Consider the following 26,466-nt stretch of genomic DNA (forward strand, 5'->3'; position numbering starts at 1 on the left):
GGCTACACCCTCCTTTCAGGGAGTTGTGGAGAGCGAGAAGGTCTCCCCTCATCCTCCTTTTCTCCAGGCTGAACACCCCCAGCTCATGCCTGGTTTATACTACTTGTACCTACCCTGTCCTTTCGTTCAGCAGAGTCCAGAGTGGCTTTTAGTTCCCACTGAGCGGGGATTAAAACCTATATAAAGGGTAAATCCTACTATAATAGCAAAAGCAGCTCTGATACTGTCCTGTAAATCACCGCCGGGGCACTCCCGCGTGGGCCTTTGAGGACCATATGGTGCAGCTGAGCTCGCCCAGACCACCTCACCGTGGGTCAACGTGCACATCTTGCTGGGATAAGCCCATTGTGTCTCTTGGCTTGCATGTTGTGGAAGAAGGCAGCTTGGAAACACACTATGAAACATTCTGGCCTACACACTAGGCCACTCTGTGTTATTTTTTTCTCTCTCACGTTTGCACTCATCTGTGAGGTGTTTAATCCCAACCCTTCTCAATTTAGGCAGTGTTTAGTTGTTGGTTTGTTGTTTTGTGGTTTTTTTTTTTTTTTAAAAAGGACATCCGTGGTTTTTTTCCTCTACCTTCTGGATCTCAGCAATTCTGAAATAAATAAACCTTCCTTCTTGTAGCAGCTCCTGGTATTACTAAGAAAAACATTCAGTAGAGTATCTCCTCCAACGAGGCTCCTGAAAATCTCTTACCTTATCAAAAATATGCCAGTTTAGTTCAAGAGGCATTGTGACAGACTGCTGCATTACACCCATTTTATTTTTTTTTCCCCCTGGATGTATTTATCTATATGAGTATTTTCTTCTAAAATATGTCCTGGAGATGATTAAGAAATGTTGAAAATCTGACTGCCAGCATAAACTGCAACTTGAACAACTATTTTATGATGTACATACATACCAAGATTACATAAATACATCGTATCTTTTTAAGGATGGTAGTAGCGTGTAATGGATTTAACACAATTTAGATATTTTTTGCACTGAATATTTTTTCAGTAGCTTTTTGCTCAAGACCTAGCCTGTAGCTCATAATGCTTATAAGCCAAAGAGGCTGGCAGGAACCAAGGAGACTGGGTACCTGACCTGTTTTACGACGAAACGTATACAGAGATAGCCAAACGAGAAAGGTGACGCAGAAGATGCCAGGGAGAAAACAAATGAAAAGGAACAGCTTGTTAAGAGTCTTTTTTTAAATGCAGCCATTTGAAGGCGCGTACGTGAGCTAATGTGCGAATATTAATACGGTGGGAAATCAAGCGGGATGTCAACCATATGCCACCATATCGGAGGAGCCCAGAAGAATTTCCCAACCAAACTTATTTCTCGTTTTCCACGCAGCTGACGTGGGTGAAGCTGATGTGTTTGTCTGTAACTGAGTAAATTCAGTTTCAGCTACCGATAAATATTTAGAATCTGAATAAGAAAATTTGGTGTTACTGACCCAATTTCCCCATCGAACAGGCCAGAGATTCAGCCTCAGCAACAAAAATCGCTATGGAATAACGTCATGCACATCATGAGGAAAAAAACCCAACAGTTCCATCACAAAACATGAGATCTCAAACGATCAATGTGAATTATGCTTTATCAGCGCCGTTTGCTCCTGTCGATTATAGTTCCATGCTAATGCACTGCACGTCTGTAACCACAGAATTTTAGAAAGACATTCCAGCGCTGTAACACTTCAAATAACCACGTTCCAGTGCGTGCTCACGGATGCATTTTAACTCTTCAAAGAATCCATTACGTACTCTGGGCTGCTGCCTATTGAATCACTTACAGAGATTTCCTCAACTACAAGTTGTTGGAACCAACGTTTTATACTTAGTCAGCTCCTGACTTCAAAGTGTCTACGGGATACTAAATTTTTTGGGGGCTTACTCTAAACCAGTGTTTTCAAGAGACATGGCTAGTTCAGTAATGGTCCCTACTACATCTAGGCAACTTCGATGATACATAAAAATGGAGACTCACAGATGAGGTATTTTGGAAATACTGCACCATTTGGGAAGTGATTACTTCTTGCACAATTTCCAACTTACAAAAGGGTATCTCAACTCTGCCTTGTCAGATCTGTCTCCTGTAGCACATGGGGAATTTAATCTCTTTAAAAGAAAAATGAGAATTTCAATAAAATTTAAAAGAAAGAGATTTAAAATAATATGTTCTTTAAAAAAAAAAAAACCCACCAGCCTTGCATGCCTCACTCGGTACTCAATCACTTCAGCTAGAACATGAAAACCTCACAAGGTACTAATTAGAAAATTACTCAAAAATATAAAACACGCAAGTCATCGCCTAACCTGAAAATACCAAAGTTAAATAGTAAAACTAAAGCATTTTTAACATTCTTTCAATTTTATAATTAAACACATTTGAAACGTAAGTAATCTGATAGAAATTGTGCTTACTCTGGTAATATCCAATTTTATAATTTTATAAGGTAGCTAAAGTCATCTTCACTAAATTATGCAACATAATTTATGCCAAATTCTGGAGGGGACTACAAAAGCCAACTTCATTGTCTTAAATCAGTTGATAGTCTCCAAATACAAGAGTCTGCATGACTACATAGAACTCAGGCCAAATATATGGAAACTACATTCTTTAGTTATGATTCATACCATAGCCAGTACAACGAGGTACTTTATTTTAAAAAAAAAGCCACAAACCTCCCTGAAACAACAGTGTCCGGCCCAGCGTAGTAAGGTGTTCTTTGTCCCCCAGAGCCACCTATGCCTGAAGGGAGTGAAGGGAGAAGGACAGAGATTGTGACCCAATGGTGGGTCTCAATAAAACAAAAGACAAACTTGTGGCCAAAAATTAGAGCAGCCCTTCAGTGAAAGTCCTGTGGACTGGAGAGCTGTCAAAAGGTGGTGTTAATGGTGGGTAACTCTGAAGACAGCTTGGCGTTGCTTTAATTGAGGGGTTGGTCTGAAGAGCTGCCCTCATCCAAGATGACAGGTGGTGACAGTACCGAAAGGAATCTGAACTTTCTGCGTTTTTCAAGTGTTCTGCTTTGATTACAGCTACTGTCGTTGTCCTTCACGCTGGCACCAGGACCGGTACTTTTGGTTATGCTCAATGTTTCTCACCTTCCTGAGCGCCTGGAACTGCATTACTTCCCAAGTGAGCCTTGATGGAGAAACGCGATGATGAAATGATGAACGTACAGAAACTCCGCATTTGCATTCAAACCACAACTGAACGGAGACCTCCCTACCACAGGTTAACCCCCTCCTTGTTCAACAGAACCCAGCAAACACTGGGGGCTCTCAACCCACCGACAGACATGCAGCATTACGCCTTGCCGTGGCTAAGAGAAAACTTTCCAACTCCATCTTCCCTGCTCTCTCCAGAGCTCTCTCAGCCAGGGGCAGATCAGTTACTGAGTGAGGTGTAGCTCCCCTTACCTGTTTCTGGGGTACAGAAAGCTGCCTCCCGTTCAGGTCAAGCTCTTCCCACTCCCAAGAGCTGCCGACACCACCCCTGGACCGCGCATGCCACGGTTTGCGGCGGGACTGGGAAAAAAAGGAGTTGATCTTCCGACTAGAAACTATAATTTTTGTTAATTAAATTAAACAAAAACAGTGAATACAGAACTCAGAAAGTAAGTTTTACTTCTTTTTAAGTTTGAGAGTGCTCTGCTGTCCTGGCTGATCCTTATAGCAAGTCTGCCCATGTTCAATATTAAAAGTAGTGATGTATGCCGATTACTGCAGTAGGTAGATTGTCCAGTCCTCATTTTAAGGGTCTCCTCTTGGTTTCAATCACAGACGTACTGCTGTCAGAGGGAATCGGAACCCAGCGCTCACATCCTCAGGACTTCCTATCCGTACATCAGGACGTCAGGGTGGAAGTACATGCAGATTCCTCGCTGTGCCAACTGCGGACGTGCAGGCTCTCAGAACAATCTTAGCAACGTAAATTCAACGTTTCAGATACAACACCCTCTCCTGAAGCCTTATAAAAATACCAGTGCAACATAGAGCCATTTTACAAAACAATTATCTTTATAGAAAGGTATTTTAGTGGCATACGCTGAGGTAAATAACAAAAACAGACCCAACGGAGGGCATGACCAGTGTTATGGAGAACTCCGGATGAAATTTGGCCAAAAGCCTGTTTTATAAAAGCTAATATTAACCTACCAGTTATGATCCCTGGTAAGGTGCTTATTGCTGCAATACTTCAAAATTAGTCTTCAGTTTACAAATTGAAAAATATACGAAATTAGATCTGTACGAATGTTAGGTATTAGCTGTCACAAATTTTAAAAGGCATTGTACCAAGTTTTCTTAATTGTTTACTAACCAATTTGATTGTAGCAGGTAAATAAACTACAGCATACATTTTACCTGACACCATGCATCAAAATCACCATAAAAACTAAGTTTATCAAAGTCCAACTCCACAAGGAAAACATGAAAAAGTGCAAATTATGTACCCAGTATTTCTGTCACAGCTGTTTTTTCTTAATATGGCATGAAAAAGGTTTACAGCATATATTAAGAAAATTCTTACAAGTGTTCACCTCAATGCTTATATATACAACATTTTGCTCAAAGTGCTCACTATATGAAAAAAAAACTGATTGGATAAAAATATTTAAACAGTGCTTTCTGAACGTTCAGGGAAAATTCATATAATACATCAGTCCCATTTGTTTTCCTCTTCACTCAGTGCAACGAGATGCAGAAGTCACATCCACTTCACAAAAACTCTGCTTGCCACAGCGCCAGAAAACCCCAGTTACAGTGGCATTCTTGGTGTCCCATTGGGAGTGGGTCTTTTATTTTTTTGCATGTGGCTTTGATGTTTTCGAGATCTTACTACTTTCATTCTGACTTCAAATACTTCTTGTATGGCTTTTCGAAAACAATGGAAATTGTAGTCTATTAATCCTACGGAGACAAAAATGTTTTCCGTATTAATAAAGACATTTATACAAATGAGGTAATGAAAAAATTGCTTGTATTCTACGTTTAGTGAAATACCACACTGTCTGTCTGGAGGTTATAAGAAGTGAATTTTCCAGGCATTTTTTTCTATGCTAAGCAAAAGCATGTTTGATAAATGCAAGTAATTCAGTGAGTTTGATAAATACAAATAATTCACATTCATACTATGTCTGATATTAAATATACTTATTAGTCTTAAGAGAAAACAAATAGAAGTACCATGGCAGATAATAAAGCCTTAACTTAAAAAAGAGCTTTGGAGAAGTGCTCAGCATACAACAAGAAAAAAATAGGATCTTTCATAAAATATGGTGTCATTTTGTAAATTTGCTTTACAGAATAACTGTGATAAAAATAAGCAGCATCTAGTAATCAAAGAATTTTCATTTTTTTGACAATGCATAAGCTTTGAAATGGATACTTGATAGAAATATTACCAAATAACAGCCAGATATATTTCATCTTGCATTGTAATTGAAAAATAACACACTAGACGTTCTGTTAGTTTACATACATACATACCTAACAGGCAGATAATATTACCAAGTGAGTGGACTGAATGTGATCCCACAGAAAAGCTGTAAAGCCATACTGGTAGTCAATCGGAAGACTTACTGGGTGCTACAATTGTGTAATACTGCAACATGATTTTAGAATTTTGGTACTGAGCTTATGACCTCATTCAAAGTTAATGCCATAAGCTTTCTTAACTGAAATACTGCAGCGTTTTCCACTTCAGTTTCCCTAACAGGAGATGATACATATTTTAAGTGGTTTAAATCCATCATGTTAACGTTGCGATATTTTTTTTCAGGAATTATTTTCCCTCTCCCTAGTGTTCAGACAAAATATTACGTGGAAGTCACCAGGCACCAAAAGCTAATCTGCATTATCATACCAACACTGTACAGTTAGAGAGTACAGGCTATAGCACTAAGTGTCCCAAACTGCGTAGACACAACAACCTGACACAGTTGTGGACAAACCTTAATGGATGTTTATTCAACACTGTCTTTTCTGAAACAGTGTTCTTAGTAGGTATGCCAAAGTAATACTTTTTATGCTTACAAGAAAAAAAAAGAAAAAAGGAAAAAAGTGACCACTTCTAACGTTCATAGATAATAAAAGCGTTTTGGGTATTAAAGAAAATTCAACCAGTTGAAATTGTATAAAATAAAAGCTAAACAGCCTGTCAAACAGCCCAGCAGACGTGGTATGAGCGCTGCACTCACAAACACACCAACACTGACTGGTGAATTATGTATCGCAAGATGGGGACACAAGCCCAGATGATGGCTCATTCTTCTGGTCCCAGAGCATTTCACTAAGACCAGTAACCCGGTGAACATCATGCCAGCAAGCACAGCAATCGTGATCTAAGGTTTCAGTACTGACCTTGACCAGGGTCAGAGAGATAACCAAGAAATTTTATGCGCTTTAACTGCAAAATATGAAAGCCACCTAGTTCCCAAACATGCAGCTTTTCAACAGCCCCCTTTTAGAGATGAGAAAAGCAAGAACGTATTTCTTTCTATCAGCTGGTTTCAATAATTTTCCCTTAGTTAAGGCACGCAAGCTGTTCCAAACGCGTATGCCGGTGCCAACAGGTACAAATTAGCGTTAGCCAAGATAAACTGACACATTCTACTGTTGCAGATGGAAGCTTTGCTTCCATCCATTTGTACTGGATGTAAACTTTCATATGCTTTCACATCAGAAAGTTGTCAAATACGTTTGTGATTTCATCTTATTTTAATGCCAGTACAAATACCTCATGCCTTTAAACATGTTATGTGAGCTCTATCAAGCTGTACTTACCTTTAATATTTGTTATACAGCTAGAGACTGTTATCAGCTAACGACAATCACAGGTACTCATTAACTCGCTAATACAGGGGAAAAGTAATGCAATAGTAGAAAAGGGAAAAATACCTTTTCTCTCGAAGCTTTCTTCTCTGACAAAACAAACAAGAGCAAGGAATTTTGTCACCTCTTTTAAATAAAGGACAGTCGTATTGTTCAATTTTATGATTGCCATTGATTCTTTGTCATAAGGAGTTCCAGTGCCATCATCTTTAAGCCTAAGGGGCAATAATCAAACAAACAAACAAACAAGAAAAGAGAAACCATCAGATGAGCAAACAAAAGTACTCCCACGTTGGTTCTTTCACCAGCTAATCTCAAACTTTATTAAACTTTCTTTATAACCTTTCAGGAGATTCTTCTTCAAACTACACACTACGTAAGCTACGAAGACATAGAGATTACATCATTTATCCACTGTGGCTAGTAATCAGATTGTCTGATTGCCAAGTACCTGAACTGGAGCCTTATTTTTTCCTCTGTTAGGTGCCAACCAATTACCACAAAGTTGTCTGTTTTCTTTTAATCAACGCACTATATGACTTTATCTGAAGTGTGTGAACCAGTAAGTCTGTACCGATAATTCCAAATCTAGTAAACTTGCTCGAGCAGTGGCAGCTGACTGATAGTTTAAGCCACCATGAGACTTTCCTCATGAGATACTGGCTTTTGCAACATCAAATCATGAAAAGAGATTTCTCCTTTGCAGATGATGTGCCATGATGATCACTGTATTAGTTTTATACCTTGTAATTTTACCCTTACTCCTGGATGCACACACACATCTTACCAAATGGGTAGTTATCACCAACATCCCAGAACAATTAGTATCAGTAATATATTAAGATAGCGAGTTCCACAGATGCTTCAGGAACAGAGCACAAGAAATGAACTGTAGTATCATGTCTTTATATCTAAAAACCATGGCAAGCAGATTTCTGGTGGTAAGTGTTAAATGGTAATACAAAGACGGTGATAGAGTGACATTTTGTGAATAGAGCGCCCCACAAGTGGTGTTGTACCAATAATAATTAAACGTGTAGTCTTTTGAACTACACAGCAGCGTCCTTCTCTGTACAAAAAAAAAAAAAAAGCCACAGAATTGGCATCCTTTATGGTATACCTCTGTAAAATCCAACTTCTTCTACAGTTACTGAAGTGGCCAACTCAAAAATCTGAAACATACAGTAGAATATGCAAACTTAAGAAATTTTAGAAAGGTATTCCACAATTTGTTGTTCTTTTGAAGTTCTAATGCTTCGTGCACATCTGCACTAGGATTCTCCCTCCTACCTTCTCCAAGAGAGCAACAAGTCTACCAACGGGTAAGAACACAAGGCTACCAAAGACTACCACACTTTAAGTGTGCTGCGGTTTAGCCTCCCAAGTCTGTGCATCTTAATGCACTAATTCTTAACGTGCCCCTGCCTTGCCCAGGAACAGCTGGGCATTACATTTGGCCAAGGGCCAAGCCATTTAAAACAAAACTTGCAAGGAGATGTACATGCTACCCCAGGAGATCTCCAGTTGCTAGTGTATAAGGAGGGGAAACTGGGAAAAAACCCACCAAAAGAGGAACCCAGAGAAAAGAGGATTAACAGAGAACTGAAGCAAGAGTGAAGCAGCTCTTTAAGGCCAGTAGAGGCCACTAACTACTAAACTAAATATGACACCACTTTTTTTTTTTTTTTTTTTTTCTTCAAATGGGAGGCATCCTTCAGTTGTATTCCTCCCCAGGGAACAAAAAATGTTAATGTTTCCTTTTATTTTAGGATGGTTACTTCCCACTCCTTCCTCCACGTAGAATTATTGTATAGAAAGAGGAAGGTGTTCACAAAAGAGGCTGGGCAGGGAACAGGGCTTGTTGCTGGCAGGGGATCTGCACCTCAGAGGCCTTCTCTCTCCTCCTGAGAAATTACACATTCTCATTATTATTTATATCCACATCATTCTAATGTTGAGGCCATTCAAATTCTAGGCACGCAGTTTTATGAGAAACGTTAACAACGTACTTACCCATATATACAAGAAATGTCAATCACGACATCTATCATATCGCAGCAGAGCTCATAAGTTTGCATATCCACTGGAGTACTGTCCGTTGCAATATAGATCTTACTGACTACATCAAATAAAAATGCTTTTTCAATCCCGGAATTCTATTTAAGAAAAAAAAAAAAAAAAAAAAAAAAAAAAAGGAAAGAAAAAGAAAATGGAAGCAAATTAATACTGAGCTTTTTTGTTCCCCTATTTGCCTGTTATACAAAAAGCTAGGCTGAAGAAGTGGAAGTTAAACTGCAATCAAGCTCATTTTAAAAGATCTGTACGCACAGCACTGTCGTGTTTGTAGCAAACCGTGATGCTCACAGACTTTCCAACAGTTTCTGCCTCTGGGCAGCCATAATGCGAAGTTACGCTCCCGAACCTCCCCTCTCTGCAAAACATCTGGAGAGATTACACTTATTTTCAGTGGAAAATGGGGGGCGGGGGGAAACGTCCTCCAAGATCAAACAAAAACAGACATAAAGAGAGAGCTGTAATTTGAAGTTATTCTAGCTGGACATGTAAGAAGGTAGAAACAAGGAAAAGAAAAAGCTTATGGACAAAGAAGGCAGTAGAGTTCAGGAACTAACTTGTCAAGGAATTGAGAAATTGCCTCATTGGGGTCTGTAGCTGCTTTCCCGTCTGGTTCCTTAGAACATCTTTTAGGATCACAGGAGAAAGACCAGTATTTTAATGGAGGTCTTTCAGTTTTCACGTAGCATTGATGGTTAAAGCCATGTTTATAATGCTAAGGCTTGCTAACGTGATGACAGCTATGTTCCTCTTGTCCTGCCAAGCTGATTAAGACTCTCTGCACACTGGAGACGTATCATATTCGCAGCTCTCAGGGGCCAGCCAGGAATGCTAGCTCATACTCTTTGTGTAGATAACTAAACTGCCATAAGCCTCTACTTCCTGGAAAAAAAAAAAAAAGAGGAAAAAAATGTGTACTGTTTAACTGAAAACAGTAGCTTTGCTTGCTGGTATCAAGGAATTACACCTGGGCAGCTGTCCCAGCATCGAACACAAAGGGCAATTTCCCAGCCTTGCTAAAGCACAGGCGATGAAATATGCTTCAGAATCCATCTATACAAAGAAGAGAAGCAACTTTCTCCCACCAAACCGAATTTTCTCCATATATGGGCTTCCCTTTTTAATATGGTTTGGGACTGCTGCCACAGCAGTTTTGTAACTACCAAAAAACATGCTGAAACCCCTAACAAGTTTTAGTAGCTTCAGCTTCCTTTTTAGTTACAGAACTTTTCCTTTTTCTTCTTCTTCTTTCCTAAGTCAACTATTTAGCACATAGTTAAGAGACTAAAGTAACCCTCCAACCTTCCAAATTTCCTGAAATAGGTAGAAAAATTTCAACCCTAGGTATGCTATTGAACAATGGCCAGCAATATTTTGGGCATTTTCTTCTTAAAGGGGCTTGGAACCAGATGATCTTTAAGGTCCCTTCCAACTCTAACCATTCTATGATTCTGTCGATTCTGCCACCGTTGCACGCACAACTAAGGCTGGAAACACCATTAATAATAATAAAGAGTATAGAGGTGAATTTCTTGCATTTCATTATGGAAAAGACTCTAAGAGTGGCACATTTCAGTAATTCATTAATAAAAGAAATATTTTAAAAAAGTATACCCTGTGGATACCATAGGTACATGGGCTGAAGTACAAGGAGAGTCTCAGAGAACTGGGTTTATTCAGCCTGAAGAAGAGAAGTCTCGTTGCTATCTACAAACACTTAATGCAAGGGCGCACAGAAGACACAGCCAAACTCTTCTCAGAGCCACAGGGTTGAAGGACAAGATGCAAAAGGCACAAGCAGGAATTCTGACTTCATACAAGAAAAAAAAAAATAATTTAGCATGAGAGTGGCAAAGCACTGGGAGCATGCTGACCTGAGAGGTTGCAGAGTATCCATCCCTGGATCTATACAAAGCTGGACTGGACCCAGCCATGAGCACCCTGCTCTAACCAGCCTAACCTCTAAAGGTCCCTTTCAGCCTACATGGCTCTATGAGCCTACGTTCTTTGAGAACTAAGAACAAAAATGTATGCATGTTTATTTTGGTTATTCTGGGCCCATGGGATAGTTCTGTAATTTTAATTTTTAAATAATAATTCTGACAGCACCTCACATACTTCAACAGGTGCTGCCAAATAACATTAATCACAAGATTCACCTGTAAATATCATGTAAGTATATAGCCATAATGAACTGCCAAAGTACATGTTTGAAAATAGAAGTCATTTTAGATAAAAGAAGTTGGACCTTGAGCCCTGTAGTGTCACTCAGGAGAAGTCGATTATACAATTTTTTATTATATAGAGAGAGACATAGCGATAATTTCAGCTGTACAGGTAAGATGTATCTTAAATTATTAAGATGCCAGTGACAATATAATAACATTTAACAATGAAAAGTGATTTTTTCCATCTCAGAACTCTGGCTGCTGCAGCCTGCCTGTACCTGCAGTGACAGTTTAAAAGGTTTTCATCTTGAGATGTTTGCCTTGTCAGCAGTTATGCCTGCTGGTAGGGGCAGAACTTGGTGTCTTAACTTAAAGCACGTTCGTTTTCAGTTGAAACTAATACATCGTGGTAGGACCTGCTGAGAAACTGGCACGTATTTGCTTCTGTCAAACCTTGTATGGTGACAGAAACCTCGGTGAAAGGGTAGGATGGTGTGCCAGGAGTAATAACCACTAAACTGTACCCACATGACTTCACAGATTTCCTTTGCCAGGGTTTTTAGTACAACTTTAAGTGAAAAAGGAAAGGATCTGCCAGAATGTTTGTGAGAAAATTCCTCAAGGAAAAAAGATACCAGTACAAACAATAATTACAAGTCATAAAAAAAAAAATCAGGAAACAGCAGATAAAAAATACTATTCAAAGAGACATTGTATCATTATCACTCAGTCAGGGAAAACGACAATAAAAAATCAACTGTTTCTGTTATTAGAGCAGGAGGGTTCCTCATTAGAGAAACAAAGGCCAACAGCTGCCTTATGCAATGGAATGAAATGCTGCCATTGATGTCACTGACAACAGGGCCAGAATAAGCGATAGTCATCTCTGACACAACCCTACAGTCTGGAAAGAAGATGCAACATGTGCTAGAAGCTCTATCAAGCACTCTGAATCAACATAAGAGTATTCCATGGCTAATCTGAACTAAGAGAGTCAGTGTGAAAAATCTTCCGCAATGAATATATGAGATTTTATTTTGGATAGGTAAAAATCTCAGGGTAGCTGAAAGTCAGATCACGTTTCTCAGCTATACTGGGTTTCATAAAATAGAAGGCAGTTTCTAGTCTTTAAATAGAATGGGATCAGTAAAAGAAGCAGTATTACTCCAATTCCTAGGTTAGGTAAATGGGCCTATCTTTTTCCTTCTTGGAAGTATGAAAAGTAAGCTAAAATTTGGTCCTAAGATAATAAAAAAACTTACCAGTCCCTTACAGTTAGAAATGAATTTTGGACAGTTATTTAAACAGGTCTTGCAGCAAACAGCAGATTTAGCGAATGAATTTTAAATACGACATTTGAGTTTACAGATTATGAAATTTAAATCGTTAAATAAACAAAACTGCACTTAATTTTATTTTTACCATGATAACTCATTGTTTGTTTTTAACATATACTTTTTAACATCCCTCAAAAAAACCCCCAACAGCTCTAAAATGAAAATTCCTTTGTCACACAATTACGATTGCTTAGTAAGGCCATGGTAATTAAAAAACAGATATCCTGATAGTGAGTTAGGTAACATTTACATGGGTTTTGAATGCCAAACCAACTGTTATTTTATGCTTCACAAGCAGTTACATTAAAGAACGTAGAAGCAGTATTATCACACTGATGGTTCCTCAAACATACAAGCTAACACAGTGGGGCACTATAAAGTTGGGCAAAAAGCGTGCTGTGAACTTAAGGAGCGATCACAGATCTATTTTTGTAACCATCAGCTTTTCATGTTGGAAGCCTTCATGGCATAAATGAAAGCAAATCCTTATGAATATTGCTGCAAAACCCAAACTAGAACACCAGTACACCCACACTTTGATATCCAGCACACTGACTTCCCAGGGTAAGGCATGACCAAAATCCGTGTCAAGATTTGTTGTCGCTAAGTTGCTAAAGTGAAGAGGCACCCGCTGACTAATTCTGTGCTGGAGAATGACGTTTAGTCTTCCTGTGGTTGCAAACAGAGTCATTCTGAGCCTTCTGTCTAGAAGATACTCATAAAAACAGACAGCAAGCAGGCTGAGGACATAGTGATGTAGCTACGCCTTGCTCTACGTCATTAACAAACTGGATTTTGCTCTACTTGGAGCTAAGAAACAGTTTGAGGCTGTTTCCCCTACTGAATAATGTAAATAGCATACATCTCTCACTTTTTTGGACTTCCCATTCATTTGAAAGACTTGGTCTTCCTTAAAAATTACATTCGATATTCTAGATATTACTGGAGCTGCCTTCTGGGTGTTCCAGACACACAAGCGACTACCATCAGTCATTCAGGAAGCAGCTCGTGCTCCAATCATCCCGTGGTTTGGCAGAAATTCTTCACCAACTCCAAACAGTGAGGAGACCTCAAACAGAGATGTGACTCACAACACAAGTGACTGGGGTGACTCTGGCACAAGGACTATCACTGAGACAGCTTTCTCTCTGAGACCACGTAGCATATTCAATATCCAATTGCTCCAGAGCTGTTGTCATCGCTCCTCCGTTACCTTCCTGTCCTAAGGGGATGATAACTGCTATATTTTGGTAGAAACAGCCATTTTGGTAGAAACAGATCTTTGTAACAAACCGTTCATTACAAAACAGCATCATTTGTTGTCTAATAGTAAGAGAATATTGTGGAATATTGGAAAAGTGGAAAGACCTTCCTCTAATCCTAGCTCTCCCTTTCAACAACACATCCAACTTTTCTCTCTCTCTCTCTCCATTTTCACACCCTACACTGAGAAACTGTGAAGTCTAATTTTATCTTACAGGCTGTTGAATGACACTAAGTAATTTCATTACTTCAAAAATCACAAAAAGGCACAACAGAATACCTTGCTTAGAAACTGAAGCTTGACAAATTAACGCTAGATGCAAGGGGCAAAATTAGGGTACTGTGAGAAAGGGTGCAGTTGCAGGAGCCACTATGACCTGACTTCACCACCACCAAAACAGGGAGTTCCTCCTTTTCACAACGTACTCACTGCATTCCCCTCTACTCACAGCCCCACGTTCCCACCTTTTATCTTGTGTCAAAACAAAAGCGTGTTGGGCTCCTCCATGACCTGCTTTTAACTAAATTAAACAGTCTAATTTTTTTTTTTCCACGTTAGTTGTGTCACAGTGACTCCTCCACAGTGAGGGAACAGGTGACTGTCAGAACCAGTACAAAGGAGAGGAAGGGACCACACATACAGGGACAGTGGAGCAAGCAATCACCTCCACAGTGATAACAACCCACTAGATACACAAAGCTTTCTAATTGGCCTTAGGAGTAACTATGCAAGATGGGAAAGTTGTGATGGACTCTACCTCTAAAAATTTCAAGACGAGAAGATCTTCTTAAGCGGGTTAAATTTTGATACAAAGTAGAATTAATTCTAGGAAGCACTATAGACAGCTCTACTTAAGAGGTCAGACTAGACGACGTTCCTTTAAGGATTTATTTACACAAATTTTAAGTACCACTTAAACAAATGCATGCAGCACAGACCTTTGCAATATTCCGATTAACATACGAGCAAAAAAGTGATGGCTCCTAGCACGCTTTATGTGATTCAGGGAATACTGTATCTCAGCAGCTCAACAACACCATTTAATAGACAGGGAGGTGAGGCCAAGCAATGCGTGTGGGCGCATTTCAACTAAGTTTTGGTCATTTCTCCGAAAGTTCCCATTGCTCATAATCTCTCAGAAGGCAGAGAGCAGACTATCTGAACATGCATGTTGGACATAGCTGGATCTACAGACAAAGTATATAACAAGTACTTACTGAAATAAAGATGTTAAGCAGGTTTTCCAGTGTTGGGAGCTGTGGAATCAGTTTCTGTACCACTTTGCTAAATGCTTCAAATATAGAATGATCATATATGCTTGTCAGATAAAAGCTGGAAAAAAACGTCACCACATTTTCCTTTTAGCCACATACTGTGAACATGATGTACCTTTCATAATACGAGTGAAATGAAATATTGTCAAACAGCAACTGCCTACACTTATGCAATTAACCCCTTGTGATCAGAAGTCACACATTAATGATTGAAGCATAGGCTTCATCTCCATACAAAAAACCTCTAAACACTCCAAACTGGACCTTGATGTAGAACTTCAGGATGCAACTCCCACCTTGGTATACTTACTAAAATATTTTTCAAATTGCAGGAGAGGAATAATACTAAGTATGTCTGTTGTAATCTACTTTTTGAAAACTACTGTGGACCTATTTATCAATGCAATGATGCACTCAAGCTGTTAAGAGCTCTAAAGAGCTGGCATGTTCATGGAGCGGGCGTCTCTTTTTAATATATTTGTACTTGGCTTTGGAGTGCTAAAAAAGACATGACAACTTGATGTCTTCTAGTTTCCAGTCTGTAGAAGTCCACTGTTTTTCAATATTTGCTACAATAACCCACTTTATCAGCAGACATAAGGCAAAGAGACAGCACCTGCCTTCCCAAGTGGCTCTAAGCAGGCTGCAGCAGCGAGGACTAGTGACTGGGAAGGGACTGTGAGGCAGAGAGGTTTCAAAGAAGGCAAAAGTGCTGTAGGTGGCATATATACTCTACTTGCAAGAGCTCTCCTGCTTGCTGCCACTGTCCAAACAACTTATTTCAATACAGCAGCTGCAGCAAAAAGTGGTAGGACTCAGGAGTATTTTTTTTCTGTTTTTAAGCACATCTCCTCTCCATCTTTCCCTCCAAGACAGCAGTCAGAAATAAAATACTTTCTCTGGCTCAGGTCAAACGCAAAGCCTCTGATTATCCTTTTCCTTCATATATCAAAAGCTTGTTGTCTGCTACTCAAGAGAACAGAAAATGGTAACTTGTCAAATAAGCTGCTCTCCTCTTTAGGATTCACTGCACAGCAAGCAGCTTTTCTCACCTGAGGTGAATCTTCTCCAATCCAGCATCTGCAAGGTCATCGTTTGCCCTCTGGTGAATATCTCTCTGTGTTTCAATCTTGTGATCATCAGATAAACCATCCACTTTATGGATAAAGATTTCAAAGTTGATATCCGGATTCACTTTATAGGCTCTGGTCACAGTAAGATGCAGCCGAGCTAATGCTTCCATATAATCATCCTAATGAAAGAAAAAGAAAAGCTACAGCTATAGGAAAGTTCTTAAAAATATATATAAAATTTTAGGTTACTTACTTCTAGATAATGCTAAAGTTCAAGAGCTTAATTTTTTTTTTATTTCTTATAAGTAGAAGCCTGAGACTACATCCAGCATGTGCACCAACTTCATGCACTTAGGAATCCGAGATGTTAAAGCAAATTAGTTAACTTTTGAATCTATGGCAGAGAGAGATTAAAAAATAACCAAAATAACCGTGTTTTAATGTGTGTTTGTGATGTAAGTAAAGTCATTTACTTGCTTTGAAAAAAACCTATACTTTCCAATCCACTTCTCTATTGATGAAGAAAAGAAAAAGGTAGCTTAAACGCCTTTTTACCTGAGAATCAATAACAAATATCAGTGCTCCAGTGCCTCTGAAAATCATCTCATAGTCAAAGGTAGGGTCAAAGAAGTCAATTTGCCCAGGAAAATCCCATATCTGAAAGTTGACAAAGGAGCTGTTGGAAACATCCTCTCTGCAGATCTTGTTTGTGCTCTCCAGGAAAAGGGTCTCATTCGGCGACATTTTGTGAAAGACAACTTTCTGAATGGAAGACTTCCCACTTCTTCTCAATCCCATGAGCAGGATTCTTGGCTTAACTTCAGTACTGAAGGGATCATTGAAATCCAAAACTGAATAAAATCACACAAGAAGAAAAGTAATAAACTATGTCAATATAATTAGTAACTGCCAGATAAAATGTGTTTGACATTTATTTTTGTGACATTTTTACTTGGATATATGCAAATGGTACCAATTTTTAATCTTAGGGAGCAGTGCTACAGGCATTTTAACTTGAATTATTTGCCCCGTAGGCTATACTATCATAAAACCTACTTCACATCTGAAGGACAGAGACTGCAAAAGGCTTGATCGCTCAGTCTACATGTAAAAAATGTGTTATCACATACAGACATCCTAAAATACCTAATTTTATTCTAATTAACACTAGGCCACATACGTTCTAACCCAACTTCAAAAGAATATCATCCAGTAACAAGTACCCTTGTCAACTGATAGCTACATCACGATGCTGGAAGAAAGGAGTAGGTTTGTCTTAGTTACATCTATTTAATCCTCCTAAGGCAACAAGAGGGCTTCCTTCCTCTTAAATAAATAAAATCACACATCCCAGGTGCTTTAGGAAGAGGACAACTCATCAGGCACACAATTCCTCTGTGGTGGGACTTACAACAAAGTACTGAGCTCGCGAGGAATCCTTTTCTAAGGCGGTTAGGATTTCACCCGCTATTGAATAATTTGTGTTACGATCTGTAAAAGTTTGTTATCCAATAAATAAGATTACAGCATACCCCCTGCCTATTTGCAAAACAAAGGCGTGGGAACACGGTTATTTCACTGTGTTACCTACCCCAACTTGAAACTGGTACCACTAAACGGGACATTTTCTAGTGCTGATGCATTTATATTAACATAAAAGTAGTTAGAGGAGTAAACTGTACTGTTATATCTGTAAACACACAAATGTGTAGCTATCCACACCTGGAAGCACATTGACTTAAGTTTCAAGATCTCTAATCAAAACAGCTACAACAGTCTCAATTGCTTCATTTAGTTGGCCTGTAACTTTGAAATGTCCAAGGTGAAGATGGTACTGCACGTAGATGTAAAAAGCTTTCGAACACCTCTGTGATATCCTGTCTGCAGCATCAAACACAAGCAGTGCAAAAAGAAAATGAGTTATCAATGCTAAATCCACAGAGTAAGGCTCACAGCACACAGCCGTCAGGTTTAAAATACTGGTCAGACAACAGGCTAAACGCACTACCTGTCAGGCAGACCTTCTCCCACTTGCTGCAGCACAGGCTACTCAACATTATTCAGAGCACAACATAATTCCCTTTCTTTGTCTTTTTCTGATGGGATAAATTTTGAATTGCAGGAAATTAGCACACGTTTGTTCATACGCATCTTTCCTGCATACTTTAAGTGATCAACTTTACTCCAAAAGTATGAAAATCCAAACCAAGAAACCTCAGCAACAACAACTCAAACCTGTCAATTTATTACATAGCTTTATGGACTGAAAAATTGAAAGCTTGAAGGAATCCTTCGCCTTGGAGCGTGTTTGGCACCCGGGGGTGGTGATCACATCTGTCCTCTTGAGCTCCTCAAGCCTCACTCACAACTTTCAGAAACACAAGAGCGGGATGTGCCTGCCAGGAGGGCGCAGAACCTTGTTCACGTCTGTTTGTACCTCCTGAGCTTCAGTTACCCAGAATTAGGGCTTCTCAACTGAAGGTCTCGCGGTGTTAGCATAAAACATCCCTTGGCACCATCTGCTGGCTTGCGAGTGGTTATGCCACTCACTCAGTGTGGGCCCATGTCACCACAGTGACTGACAGGCATTCGAAACTCATTCCTGGTGGGATCCTATCCATTTTAAATACATTTGAAAGGCCCTGACAGGTTAAGACCACTTACTGTGCTCTTGTGAATTATCACACACAAAACACTGCCGGGCTGGAGCAGTGCACAGATGAAAACTCCTTCAAGCAGAATAGAGACAGGTAACTCCATAAGAATCTCATCCTCCTAACGTAGCAATGGCCAACTTCTGCTGATCCACAGACAACAAATTTAGGAATTAATTAACTGCAGTCAACACGCTGCTTTACCTTTCCTGTCAACCCTCTTCCTGGGGCTGCAAGAAACATTTACTTAAAATACTTCACAGCTACAGACAGATAACAAACATCTGCTCTGGGATGATGTAACAATATTTTATTGGGTACAATCTTGTCAATAAAGCAAAGCAAAGGTACAGGGTTTAATGGTGTTTCCTCCACCCCATTCTCTTCTTTAACACACAAATTTTCCACAGCTGCCAAATGTATAGTCACAATTTCATTAATGTGCATATATCCATACATCATGCAATTAGCATTTTGGCCACCAAAAGTGAACATAATTTATTCAAAGCTTTACAAGAACTAGTTTCAATAAAATACTTTATAAAGGCATATAAAGAACAGTCTTCTGGTTGAGCCTTTATTGCATGTTTCAAAAAAATTTTTAAAAATCCCCCTTGCTCTGTACGCAACAGAACTTAGGAAGTCTAATTTGCTACGGATGTGTACTTTGTGTCCCCTTCCTCTCCCCGCCACAATAACATCAACTTCCCCCTGTATGTCTTGTGACATATCCTCCAAATAACAGATACGACATGCTGTGGCCGATCTGGAGCTCAACACGTGCCTGTTGGGTAGACCTGACACACGTGTACCCCGGTTTGCCGGCTGCTGCCACAGAGAACCCACATGTCTCCTCACCTGTCCCTCTGAGGACACTTTCACTTGGGTCTCTCTGCTCTTCTGAATGCCAGTTTTCATCAAACTTGTAGGAACTTAATCATCTTTGAGGCATCTTTCATTCTAATGTGGTTGAAGGTAGACAGCAGTTTCCAAAGTTCTGACTGGTGATGAGACAACCAGAAGACAGGCTACCTACCTCCCCTTTCTTTAAGAAATAGGCTAAAAACTTACACGTATCTAAAAAAATACTTTAAATAACTTGGGGTTTTACATTGTTGTTGTATTAAATTATTCCAGGCTGTTAGATTTTTATGGACTGTAATACTTACTAGAAGGAAATTGCTTTATATTAAAGTCATACTTAAAAAAAAAATAAAAATACAGTTGCAAGTGCAAACAGAGTTATCGATGAGAAGAATGAACACCAGCTCTTCTGCTAGTAAGACTGTTACTTCACTTTTGAAATCCTGCCAGCTCAAAGACAGGGAAATGTAAATGGGTATCATCCGAAGCTGACCCGATAGCAAGGCTGCTATAGCACTTTCCTCTGAGAGAGAGTTAAGAGATTACCTTATATGTAAAGGAATTGGATGATGCGCTGCCTGCCCACATTCCTTTGCAGAGTACATGACAACTCCTTCTTTAATTTGCCACAGAAATGCCAGTAGATGTATCACTGCAACTTCCCAGACTGGGTTACTGAGTGAGATCATAATATGCCTACGAGAAACACTAAACTTTTCCCTGTTCTGTAATGGGAAAGATAATTTTCCCTATTGTGAACACGGAAATTCAATTTTTGCAAAGAAAGAATGTTATAAAATGCCTATCAACAGTCCTTCACATTTCAACTTTTCCAAGCAGCCATAAAGAGCAGAAGTCACACTGGTTAGAGGCCACATCCTTTGAAACAGTCACAAATCAAACTTAAACCCAAAAGCATTTTCCCCACAGAGAAGCACTCAACCCCTTACAAAATTTCCTTAATTGCAGTTGCGTCTTTGCTCATGGAGCGCAATTTGTGCGCGTTGCAACACGTAGAAGAGCCCAGCTCTGAGGAGCTAAATGAGAACTGCACGTAGTAGTCCTGAGCTGTCTCACCAGGATGCACAGTAAGTACACAATGGATATCCTAACTTCTCCATCACGCTGTTAGAGACACCCATTGATAGCTAAAACAGTTTTTGAAGCCCATCCTGAATTCCACATCAATTGCAATTACTTGTCAAAGCAAGTGACTATCAGTGCTTCAGAGGCGTATGTGACGGGGATGCCACACTGAAAGGGGTATTTGTAGACCTCACCAGTTTTCAATGTTTCAAACATCACCAATGTTTGAAAACACTGGAATTCATCTGCTCAAGTGACACCAAGCAGAAAGAAATTACTTTGCTCATGTTACCATCTGTAAGGCAACAAGCCTCTGAGTCTAGTTTTAAACTAATAACAGCTAATATTTTTTTTTTCCCCACTAATGCAATTGTGTTATTTTAAAGTTCAAACCCTTTTTGTGTAAAGGAGAAATGGCAGTCCCAACCTTTCCACTCATGTACCTTCAAGCCCAGTGACCTCACAGCATTTCCAGCACTACGGTGACTGGGGTATTTGCAGCACTTTGGAGTGCTGTCAAGACAACACTTTACAAAACACATACAATGAACTTCTTCAATGCTAACAGATGGCCTTACACTAAAGAGTTAACAGAAAAAGCTTATATGCAATCAAGAAAGCTGTTGTGCTACTGTGGGTTCATAAACATTGCAGAAATGCCTGGTGGAAGGAAATTCTTGTGGCTAAAGAAAAGACTCAACCAGAAGACCTGGTTCCACTCTGCAATCGTATGTCTTAGAGCTACTTCCCTGGACACTCTGCCGACTGCTTCCTCGCTTTTAAATACTTTTTAATTGCATATATCAAAAATATGACTAGGCTTTATGTAAACTACGTGCTTTAAGGTCTTTGAATACGACCTTATGTGTAGAGTAAAAAGATTAAGAAAAGGAGGACAAGAGCCATGGTTTCAGCATTCAGGCTGGAGACAAGAAACTAGTACGGGGTGAGAGATGACCAATACAGAGTTTTGAAATCTCCCATACGCCTACAAGCAGAAATTACGCTTTTACTTTTAAGGTTGGCTTCTTCCTTCACTTTCAACAGCCATGCATTGAAGCTGTTCTCCTTATACTGCCCTTTCCATTCTTTTTTTGTGGAAGAGTGGAGGCTGTGACACTGGATTTTGGAGTACTTGCTGTACAGGTCCAGGAAGAGTGAGAACAAAAACTGGGAAGAGCAAAGCCCCTTGCCCTGCAGCCCAGTGTTAAGTGCCCAAAACACAGACCCAGATCCCAAGTCCCTCCCTGACAGATGCCCTATGCCTCTTTCTGCAGAGACTTCAGAGTGAAACAGAAAGCCAGGGGATCTGGACTGTTAAAATGGACTTTTGTTTTAATCCTGTGTAAAAAAGGTCCCTGCATGGACTGTCTTCTCCTGCTATTCAGGACACAAAGGTTTGTCTCTGTTAAGTACAATATTCTGGTGTCACTATGAAGAAGCAATTGAAATTAGCAGTCTAACAAAGCTCCAACTGAAAAATATCCAAATAAATTCCTCTGAGGACAGAAAGTGGACTACTTCTCTACAGGAAATGCTGCTGGTTTAGCGCTAAAGAAATATGCTAATATACATTCTCTTTGCATCGAAATAAAGGCAATTCTTTAGCAGCTTCAACTAAGACTTTAATTAGTCTCAGCTACAGCTCTTACAAACTGGCATTCCCACAGCCTTTAACCATGAAGGCTTATACTCAAAGCACTGACCTTCTCCCCCTCCCCAAAATTGCTTTAGCGATACCTCCCACGGCAGCCTGTTGGCCTGAGCCTTTAAGGAGAAGGGCTCTGCACGCTAATAATCAAAGCAGCCTTAAAACATGTGGCCTTTTATTACGCTCTTATTAAAAAAAAAAAAACAAAAAAAACACCAATTCTTTTTTCGCCCTGAGATACCGAGAGTTTTCCAAGCTCCTTTGTGAAATATGTCTCAGAAGAATGAATTCAGGCTCTGAATGAAAGCAACAGGCTCTGAGCTGGCATCGCCTCTTTTTACTGAATGAGGCTGCTTTTTTTCCCCCCGGTAAAGCCTGTCCCTCCGAGCATCAACCATCCACGGCGAGACGGACCCGCAGCCAGTAACGCGGGTCCTCGTAGGCACAGACAGACGGACAACAGACATTTAGCGGGGACTGCCACCGTGGGGACTGACACCCACAGCTGCAGAGCAGCCCTGGACAGGGAGCTGCGTGTTGCCGCTGCCTTTTATAGCCTGACACCCAACCTCCCCCCCTTCCCCGTCCTCGACACACTCACTCCAGTCACATTACCAGGCTGCGGCCACTAATAACTAATAACTCTCACCCCAGACATGGAAAATACGGAAAGGAGGTTACCCCCCCTTCCCACCACCACCACGCTGAACTCCCTTCGCCTCCTCTCTCCCTCCCAACCCTCCCTCGCTACCTGTCAGCCCTTGCCACCGGTGCTCCCCCTTCTCTCTCAGAGAGCGCCCAACCAGCACCCACACTGTCACTGTCCCCCCCCCCCCGGTCACCCCCGCAGCATCCCCGCCTCCCACCCACCCACCCCCGTCCCCGGCGAGGCCTGTCTGTCGTGTCGTCTCCCCCGCACCGCTATCCCCGGCTCCCTTCGTGCCCTGCCCCATTCCCCGGGGAGCCTTGCCTCCTCCCTGACCCACATCCGCAGGCAGCCATGCCCGACACCCCCCCGCACCACCACCACCGCCGCCGCCGCCTTCTTCCCCCGGGCAGCCAAACCTCACCTCCCCGGCGGCGGCCCCGTCCCGCCCGCCTCTGTCCCTGCCTCCCCTCGGCCCCTGCCCCGCCTCACCCACGGCTCCCCGCACACGGGGCCGGCCCTGCCCCGCACCTCGCACCCCCGCCCCGCCTCGCCCGCACTCGTCGCCCCGCAGCCCCCCCTCCGAAGCCGGCGCCTGCCCGCACCCACCCCCCGGCCCTCCGGCAGCAGCCCCACGGCGGCACTCACACGCCTCGTCGCCGCCGCTCTCCGCGTCCCCGTCCGAGAAGGACTCGGCCCCGTCGGCGTAGCCCGCCAAGCCCACCATCTCCTCCTCCTCTTCCTCCTCCTCGTCCCCCTCCTCCTCCTCCGGCAGCTTCCTCGGCACCTGGCTCATTCCGGCGGGGCTCCAAAGGGCCCTCTCTGCTTCCCGGCGGCCTCGGGCCGCGCCTGGCCGCGGGGGCGGGGGGGGGCCCAGGTGCCGCCCTGCCGCCGCCGCCGCCGCTCCCCTCCCCCGCACGGCGCTCGGCGGAGCGCGCGGCGCAGCCTGCCGGCGGGGCACGCACCGAGCGGGGAGGGGGGGGGAGGCGGCGGCGGCGTGACCCGCGTCACCTGACGCGGCCGGTCAGGGGCCGACGGGGCCTCCGTCGCTCGCCCGGGCCCGGCCCCCGCCGCTGGCAAGGGCTCACCGGCGGGCTGCGGGGCCTGCCGAGCGCCGCCGCCGTCTCCCAGCCCGGGCCCTGCGGTCCCGCGGGCCTAGAGAGACCCGTGTGGCGCCGGCGCTCACGCCGCCTCTGGGGCAGCCGGGGTGGGCGAGCGGAGTGGCGGCGGAGGCGGTATCTGGAGGACTGTGTGCCGTTCTGTCCCCCTCCCAGTTCAAGAAGGACAGGGAGGTACTGGAGAGAGTCCAGCGGAGGCTACAAAGATGGTCAAGGGACTGGAGCACCTCTGCTGTGAGGAAAGGCTGAGGGACCGGGGGCTGTTCAGCCTGGAGAAGAGAAGACTGAGAGGGGATCTCATCGATGCTTATCAATGTCTAAAGGGCAGGTGGCAAGAGGAGATGGGGTCAGGCTCTTCTCAGTGGTGCCCAGTGATAGGACAACGGGCACAAGCTGGAACACGGGAAATTCCATCTCAATGTGAGGAAGAACTTTCCTTTGAGTGTGACGGAGCCCTGGAAGAGGCTGCCCAGAGAGTGGGAGGCTGTGGAGTCTCCTTCTCAAGATACTCAAAACCCACCTGGTTGTGTTCCTGTCCAGCCTGCTGTAGGAGACCCTGCTTTGGCAGGGGGGTTGGACTTACATGATCTCCAAAGGTCCCTTCCAACCCCTACCATTCTGTGATTCCATGTGCCAGTCTGCAGCACCACAATTAACCGCTGGCGTGTTTATTACAGGGAAGCCTCCCAGAAGGCCTTAAAGTCAGTCAAATCCTGCAGCTTCACCCTCCCTGGAGCCCAAAACCGGGCTCTTGGGGACCTCCCGCATCACCCCCACGCACACCTCAGCCTTCAGCATGTGGGAGACCATGGGACTCCCGTGTCTGCCCCATGCCGCTCAGCTGGTGGATCCATCACTGGGCACGGATGGTGCCAGTGGTGCTGCCGTAGTGATGAAAGCCATAGTAGTGAAAGGTCCTTGGAAAAGGATGGGATTTGGAAGCCTCTGACAGACTGAGGTGCACTCATCTGCCTGCCATTGCTTCCTCCAGACCTGCACAGTGAAGAAAGACCTTCTGCGCCTCAGCCAGGCATCTTTCCAGGAGTTCCCAATGCTGCTCTTGTTGTCCTCTACCAGTCTAAGCACCGGAGCATGTGTGTTAGACCCTGGCTGTCCTCCCACGCTGCCCACTGTGGTGACTGGCAGCTGAGTTCTCGATTCTCCAGCAGCACATTTTCCTCTGTTTCTGTTTCTCTCATATTGCTGCTTCCTGTCCCGTTGTCCCTCCTTGCACTCAGTGTGATGGTTGGGCTTAATGTTTGGAGTCTGGACATGTTTCCTGCAGCTGATTATTTTCCCACCTTTCTGCTTCATGGCAGCCTTCTCATCGCCGGGCCTTCCAGCCTGCACTAACCCACTTCAGATAATGGAGGCACACTTTCATCCAGGGGAGGAAGAAATCCCCCTCTCATGTTCCACATCATGACAAATCTACCAATACATGAATTTATTGAAATGCCTTTTTTTATTCTCAGTTTATCAACCTGCGTGGAAGTTTTGCTTGAACAGATTAACAATGTACTAAAAGATTGTGGGAAACATTTCAAAATTAAATCCCTCACAAGGAATTAGGACTTAAGTTTGGAGAAGGAACTTTCACCGGTCATGTTTGCAGCATTGTGTCTTGGGACAGCCCTGGGAGGCATTAATCTGCTGAAAACTCCTGGTGAAAAGAGGAGGAGAGTTTCCATTTGTCTCCCTCACCGGCTGACCACATCTGTGCAGAAAGGGCCACGAGGTGTCAAGGCCAGCTATGGGAAGTGGGTCTTGCCCAGAAATCTGACTGCGTTAGGTATCTTTTATACAAAGAGCTGTGAAACACCACCAGTTGGAGAGAGAGAATGATTTGGAGATACTAAAATACTAAATCAGGGTGTAGAAGCTCAAGAATGACAGGACTGGTTACAATGCAGCTCTTACCACTGATGTCAGCAACCTCCTGCTTGACCACAGCTTCAGGTTCAAAGGCACGTAGACTCCAGGCCCATCACCAGGTAGGTTTTTAGAGTAGGGCTGAAGCATTTCTGCCAAACCCTTGGCAATATAATCTGTCACGGACTCTATGTAAGCTCCAGGACTCATTCCTCCTCTGTCCCTTTGCCACCAAGTTGTTCTCTGACCCCTCAGCGCCTGGCCTTTTTCTTTCCCTCTTTTTCTTTTGTTAGGTCATTTAACTTTGAAGCCTGTTACACATAATGACACAGCGCCCAGTCTTCGGTGACAGGACTTGTAGTAAGGGCAGGTAGACGAGGGGCTAAGTCTTTGAATATATGACATGTACAATATTAGATGTGACTGAACTCTGTCCATGGGGAGCTGCAGTTCATTGACGTGATGTACTTTCTGTTTCAGGGTCCTTCATGAATTTCTCTTCCCAACAGAAAAAAAAAAAAAATACTCAGAATAATACAAAATTGGCTGG

At 42.5% G+C, this 26,466-nt stretch overlaps 1 protein-coding gene across 1 annotated transcript; it reads right to left on the reverse strand.

The window, feature by feature from the left end:
* Window positions 1-2,148: 2,148 nt before the first annotated feature.
* RRAGD (Ras related GTP binding D) lies at window positions 2,149-23,866 on the reverse strand. The gene is made up of 7 exons (XM_074150342.1): window positions 23,575-23,866; window positions 16,581-16,876; window positions 16,005-16,204; window positions 14,896-15,010; window positions 8,850-8,992; window positions 6,903-7,051; window positions 2,149-4,913 (listed from the first exon to the last, which is right to left on the reverse strand). Exons 1-7 carry the CDS (start codon window positions 23,720-23,722, stop codon window positions 4,762-4,764), a joined length of 1,203 nt encoding a protein of 400 aa, XP_074006443.1. The 5' UTR covers window positions 23,723-23,866; the 3' UTR covers window positions 2,149-4,761.
* Window positions 23,867-26,466: the final 2,600 nt, after the last annotated feature.

This window comes from Numenius arquata, chromosome 7 (assembly GCF_964106895.1).
Source record: "Numenius arquata chromosome 7, bNumArq3.hap1.1, whole genome shotgun sequence".
Classification (NCBI taxonomy): domain Eukaryota; kingdom Metazoa; phylum Chordata; class Aves; order Charadriiformes; family Scolopacidae; genus Numenius; species Numenius arquata.

What these genes read in the sequence shown, in the direction of transcription:
- RRAGD (XM_074150342.1), bottom strand. Translation starts at nt 23,722, where the DNA reads ATGAGCCAGGTGCCGAGGAAGCTGCCGGAGGAGGAGGAGGGGGACGAG. An exon ending in TTGGAGAAGATTCACCTCAG is followed by an intron (nt 15,011 to 16,004) that starts GTGAGAAAAGCT and finishes GTTTTTTTCCAG; the next exon opens with CTTTTATCTGACAAGCATAT. An exon ending in AGAAAGCTTCGAGAGAAAAG is followed by an intron (nt 4,914 to 6,902) that starts GTATTTTTCCCT and finishes TTGTCTCCGTAG; the next exon opens with GATTAATAGACTACAATTTC.